The sequence below is a fragment of the Triticum aestivum genome, chromosome 7B (genome assembly GCF_018294505.1).
Source record: "Triticum aestivum cultivar Chinese Spring chromosome 7B, IWGSC CS RefSeq v2.1, whole genome shotgun sequence".
Lineage (NCBI taxonomy): Eukaryota > Viridiplantae > Streptophyta > Magnoliopsida > Poales > Poaceae > Triticum > Triticum aestivum.
In genome coordinates this window covers 445,651,513-445,657,042 of record NC_057813.1, presented here as the reverse complement: position 1 = coordinate 445,657,042, position 5,530 = coordinate 445,651,513, and the positions used below count along the sequence as shown (strand labels likewise).

General features: G+C 51.7%; 2 protein-coding genes across 3 annotated transcripts; one reads left to right on the top strand and one right to left on the bottom strand.

Annotated features, from left to right (window-relative positions):
• Positions 1 to 24: 24 nt before the first annotated feature.
• LOC123162417 (PLASMODESMATA CALLOSE-BINDING PROTEIN 5) lies at positions 25 to 4,477 on the top strand. 2 transcript variants are annotated; one of them, XR_006481279.1, is made up of 4 exons: positions 25 to 674; positions 832 to 859; positions 3,462 to 3,781; positions 4,275 to 4,477. XR_006481279.1 is itself a non-coding variant. In XM_044580196.1 (3 exons), the coding sequence occupies exons 1-3, from the start codon at positions 320 to 322 to the stop codon at positions 3,613 to 3,615; spliced, it is 537 nt and encodes a 178-aa protein (XP_044436131.1). In that variant the 5' UTR covers positions 26 to 319; the 3' UTR covers positions 3,616 to 3,909. The 2 variants fall into 2 exon arrangements, 1 of the variants encoding a protein (XP_044436131.1); XM_044580196.1 differs by lacking the exon at positions 4,275 to 4,477 and having other exon boundaries at positions 26 to 674; positions 3,462 to 3,909.
• Positions 3,933 to 4,817, bottom strand: LOC123162418 (RING-H2 finger protein ATL39-like). The gene has a single exon (XM_044580198.1). It carries the CDS (start codon positions 4,714 to 4,716, stop codon positions 4,267 to 4,269), a length of 450 nt encoding a protein of 149 aa, XP_044436133.1. The 5' UTR covers positions 4,717 to 4,817; the 3' UTR covers positions 3,933 to 4,266.
• Positions 4,818 to 5,530: the final 713 nt, after the last annotated feature.

Sequence of the window (5,530 nt, the reverse complement as noted above, 5' to 3'; positions counted from 1 at the left end):
CCTCGCGGCCAAGGGAACGGAGGGTCACCACCTGCGGCGCCGCTTGCAGGGAGACAGCGCCGCCTCGCCACCCGAGGCCGCCGCCTCGGCGTCCGGAGCCCTCCGGTCGGGAGCAGCAAATCCTCGCCGCCGCCGTCCTTGACGACCCCGCGGGCGGCGCCGGAGATCCCCTCGGGCGGTGGCGAGGGGGGGGGGAGGAGGCGGGAGGGGAGGTTCGGCGGCTAGGGTTCGGCGCCGCCCGAGTCGCCCCAAGCGGAGCGACGCGGGGGCCGGGCGAAGTCAGGAACTTCCTTCGGCGCCCCCAAATCGCCTCCCTCCAATGGTGGCAGCCTCGCCTCCCTCCCTCCACCTCGCCCTCCTCCTCTTTGCAGCCCACGCGGCCGTCGGCGGCGCCGCGGGGGCGGTCGGGGTGAGCGAAGGCGGGCAGCTGTGGTGCGTGGCGAAGAACAACGCCGAGGACGGCGCGCTGCAGTCGGCCATCGACTGGGCCTGCGGCCCCAACGGCGGCGCCGACTGCCGTGCCATCCAGCAGGGCGGCGCCTGCTACGAGCCGCCCGACCTCCTGGCGCACGCCTCCTACGCCTTCAACGACTACTTCCTCCGATCCGGCGGCGCCGCCAGCCCCGCCGCCTGCGACTTCTCCGGCGCCGCCGCGCTCATCGGCCTCAACCCTAGTAAGCACCGACTCGTCTCGGATCCTCTCGTGAATGATGAAGCGTCCGTTGATTTCAAATTTATCAAGCATTGTTTTCCTTTCGTTAAATGTTGGATTAATGCTATGGAGTTGTAACACCGTGGTGTCGGTGCTGCCGCCGGCATTTGTTTTTGCAGGTCATGGGAACTGCGTGTTTCCTTCCAGGTTTGTGCACCGCGCCTGGCCTCCAAGTTCAGTTTTCACTCCTTAATGGTATCTCTGCATTCGCCATTGGCTGAGTATTAGTTAATCTTCTGGCCTTCTGCCTAAATTGTTGTTTTTTTTTTTTGGAAAGGAGGATTACCCCTGGCCTCTGTATCGAGCAATGCACACAATCATCTTTATTGCATTATTCAACAAGGCCTTACAAAACAAATACTACATAGATCGACCCAAAACCACCTTCCTGACGAAAATTGTCGCCCTAACTACAGGATTGATGATGTGCCTTGACCTCGTGCCATGCACACCAAGAAATCTGGGGGCCTCACCATGCCGCCCGTCGGCAAGCCGGAAGCACCAACCGGTCTAACAGACCGTCTACGTGCACCGCATGCGCACGCTGTAGAATCCGTCGCCGCCTTCTTCCGCATCTCATCTTAATCAATGCATTGATCTTGCCAGACCCTTATGCCGTCGACGCCACCACGACGCCGGATAGCCCAGGCTCTTGTGCGGGCCCATCAAATGATATTCAGCGCCGAGCCGCCAAGACTTGTCGTCGCCGATACTGTAGATGGCACGACGCTCCACCTTGGTCACCGGACGAGAAGCATACGGAGACCACCAAACACTTGTTTCCCCAACCTATGTACAACCCAAAGATGATGCCCCCATGGGGGTGACGCAGGAACCTCGTCATCATCCGATCTGGAAATCCCGAATCTGGGTTTCCTGCGAGGCACACAGGGAACGTGAATCGCCCTACAACGCCTCCAACGAGGTAACGACGCCCGCAGGCGCCGCCTTTGTCGGTTCTGGCCGAGGCCGAGCCAAGCTTTCACTGGCAAATTCGCATCCATCCATGGGTGGACCACTAGACCGACATCCTCCATCATCTAGCATGCCCATGGGTGACGTCTGCCGCTGGGAAACCGCACGACCGGAGCCGCATCACCGCCCGGAACCGCCACGCCTCCTGGGTAAGCCATCGACGGCGGAGGGGCCCTCACCGTTGCGCCGTCGTCGCCGGACGACGCACACGCGGATCTCCACTTCAACCACATCCCGGAGCCGCGGCGGAGGAAGGCCCGGCCGCCGCCATCATCCCCTGCCTGGGCTTTGCCCCGCAGAGCTCCGGCGGCGGTGAGGAGAAGGGCGATGGCGGCTCGAAGCCTGCCTAGATTAGATCGGGAGGGAGGAGATAGAGAGGGAGGGGGTCGAGGAGAGCGGCGGCGGTGGCTCGAGGAGGGAGGGGATCTTCGTGTGTCCTATTGTTCATCTGATGTTAGGACCAAATCTCTGTATCAGTAACTACATGGATTGCATGGCCTTTTTGTGTGGCTGAGACTAGACTCAGGACTAGGATAAACACTAGCTATGAAGAAAGTGTTCGTCTGATCATAGGACCTAAGCATGCTATTAGTCTTATCCTTTTTCTTCCCGGAGTTCATGTGATGATACCCTTTTAGTCTTGTACTTCTAGTATGGTCAAGACTAGTAATGCGGCTTGTCTAACCAATCAATCTTTGGAATTATGTAGTGCTAATTCTTTCTAAGTTTTAATGATGTTACGTGATGTTCATAGAAACTAATCCAGTATTAATCCCCTTCTCCATTCATCACATATTAATCTAGTGAGCATGTGACTGGGTTTCAAAACTTTCAACTCGGCTCATCACCATGTTCAATTCCTGGCTCTGCCTCTGCACTAGTTTTTCTTCCACTATGCTAGCAAGTCAATATCCTTCTAGCTCACACGGTTATGATCTGTTTCATCCATGTTGATGGTGTGGTACTGGTGTAGCTAACTTATTTTTCTGTCACAATAAAATACTAATTTATTGCTTTCATATACATACACATTGCTTAACCATATCTATTGTTGGCTGTACATTCAGTAATGGAAACAAAGAAAAATGATCAACTTTGGGTCTATTTGTTCTTTTGAAGATTTGCACTAAGAAGCAGTTTTGATTAACTGACATCCTTCGTATGATTTTTATATCTTTGATTGACTGAGAATGATCTAAGATTGACATGCATGTCTACATTTAGTTGTACACATAATTAGTCATCAGATAAATTTTACCGGTCATAGACATACACCAGATACTTACCCAAAGTTTTGGAGGTTCTTTCAAAGTGATTAGCACATCTGTTGCATGGAATGGAAGAAGCAATTTTTTACGTTATTGAAGATACACACTTTAGATTCAGCTTACGGTTATTGTGTTGTGCATGTTTTGTAGCTGCTGCGGGAAGAAAGTTGTGAAAATTACTCTGTTTTGGTAAATTAAGTTAAGATTAGATTTTCTTGATCCAATGGTCTTCTCACATTTCATATGTTCTAGAAAGTAATACTATATCCCTTTATGAAACTGGGTCATGAAAAAAGGCAGTTAGCCAAACACCCAAATATCTAAAAACAGCTTCATCAACAAGATTATCAACCCACCTGAGCCAAGAGTCACAATAATGCAGCCACTTTGCCTATTTCAGTTCTTAGAAACTGGATAATGGGAAATTCTTTTTTGAGCTACGTATTGTTTAATTTGATATGTCAAGTCTCTGCAGAACCATTAACCCCATACTTGTCCCACTGCAGTTCATCCCCCAGAAATGGCAGCTTCACGGGAATAACAACCTATGGTCGCACCGGTGCAGATTTAAGCCAAAGTTCTTCATGGCGACTCGACACCCGGTCATTTATTTTGTGCATGTCTCTGTCTGTAACATTTTTTGTTGCCTCGCATTTCTGATGGGTTTGCTTAAACTCCTGTCTGCGTGTCATGTATATGATCAACCATTGAGCTGCAGCAATTCAGTGTGTTCTCTATGTGGTGGAGCATGGAGTGAGGAAAAAAGATCCTCTCTCGGATGGCTCCCCCCTTTTTTTCCTGGTCTTGCAAATGAGCAATCAGAGAGGTTCTTGCCGCCCCTCGTCTCATGTAATTGCATTTTTTTGCTTCAATTTTATGCATTCATTCACTTCCCAGTACAACATTTTATTTGTTTTCTTTCTTTGAAAAAGACATTTTATTTGGCTTGCTTCCGTTTTATGTATTTATCTCCTGCTATGTGTAATATCTCATTATGGCATTCCTGATGATTACATTGGCATTATGTCATGCATTCCCCTGCTGCCCTGCTCGAATGCTGCATCGGCCAGAAATATCTCGATCTCACATGTAGACACTGGAAGTGTGTATTTTGGCAATCAATTCATGCCTTCATGGGATCCTGACGGCTGAGAAATCCGAATGCAACTCCAGTGAAACACACGAGTCTACAGTTCACACACTATACACCAGCATACATGCAGATTTTATCTCGAAGTTCAAAAAGGAAAAAAGAAAAAAAAAACTGTACAGATATCTCTTGCGGTCTTGCCTACGTGATGGTCGATCAATCTATGCAGGTGAAAGACAGGCAAGGTCCTGAGCCGGGCGATCATCGCCGACCCTGCGCCGGCAGAGAGGGCACGTCGAGTGCGAGGCCAGCCACAGGTCGATGCACTCGACGTGGTACACGTGGGCGCACGCCGGCAGCAGCTTCGCCATGGCGCCGACCCGGATGGCGCCGAGGCAGACCGCGCACTCCGTCGAGCCCGCGCCGTCGCCCTTGCCGCTGTGCCGGACGAGCCGGTTGTACATGAAGGGCGGGAGAAGGCTCGACGCCACCGTAGTCACCGCGAGCGGCCGGCGCTCCTCGGAATCCCCGTCCGGAGCCTCCATGCCGGGGTTGTGCCGCCGGCGGCGCACGAGGTGCCTGTACAGCGAGAAGAGGCCGAAGGCGGCGGTGACGGCCGCCGCGGCGGCGTAGAAGTGGAGGAGGCTGTCGGGCGACATGGCGAAATGCATAGCGCTCGAGGCTGGGAACGGGCGCCGCAGTTGAGTAGGCTAACTGGCGCTGGAGCAACATGATTCGATTTTATGTCTCTTCTTGTTGCGTGCACAGTGCTGCCTCCTCTTCGAAGTTTTCGAGCTGAAGTGGACGGTTCTGATGATTAGGTTTGGTTTGTCTGAATAGTTGGAGCCTCAACCGACGCTTCTCTGGTGGTTAACATAGCAGCAGCAGCAGCAGCAACAGCGAGAGCGACCACTCCTTTTATTCCACTGATTTGAAGGGGTCAATAGCAGTACGGGTTCGTAACAAATGAAGAGACCCTTCTGTGCATGATAGGACTATAGGCGCATGGCTCGTGTTTTATATTGTCTGATTATTCGCTCGGGATTATGCTGGTGTGCCATTGACAGGGACTACATGTTTGGATGTGTTTACATCAGCGCTCTGTGAAGGGAGCTATTAGATAGACCTGACTCAAATTTATAGTAATTATTTTTCAGACATAAGAGTAATGTATTCCTCGGTGTGGGAACTGAAACGCCTCCGTCGAAACAAAGGGAGCAACCTCAAAAGTCAGAACACACTTGATCACCCGCAGCTCAGCTCCTTTTCTTTTGAAACCATGCAGGAGAGTTGCATGTCATTTCACTAAAAGAGAAAAAAAATGGATGAGGCTACAGTTCAGTCGACTGAATATTTCAGTTTGCGTCAGTCGATTCCTGAACCGTTGGATGAAAATCGTGTGGCAGCAAGATCTTCTTCTTCCTCAGCTCCCCAACCGCCAAACGTGCCACCGGCCGAATCGCCGGCCACCGCCACCCGTGGCCG

Coding starts and splice junctions, on each gene's coding strand:
- LOC123162417 (XM_044580196.1), top strand. CDS start 320: ATGGTGGCAGCCTCGCCTCCCTCCCTCCACCTCGCCCTCCTCCTCTTT. Junction 675..831: donor GCTCATCGGCCTCAACCCTA/GTAAGCACCGAC, acceptor TTGTTTTTGCAG/GTCATGGGAACTGCGTGTTT. Junction 860..3,461: donor AACTGCGTGTTTCCTTCCAG/GTTTGTGCACCG, acceptor GTCCCACTGCAG/TTCATCCCCCAGAAATGGCA.
- LOC123162418 (XM_044580198.1), bottom strand. CDS start 4,716: ATGCATTTCGCCATGTCGCCCGACAGCCTCCTCCACTTCTACGCCGCC.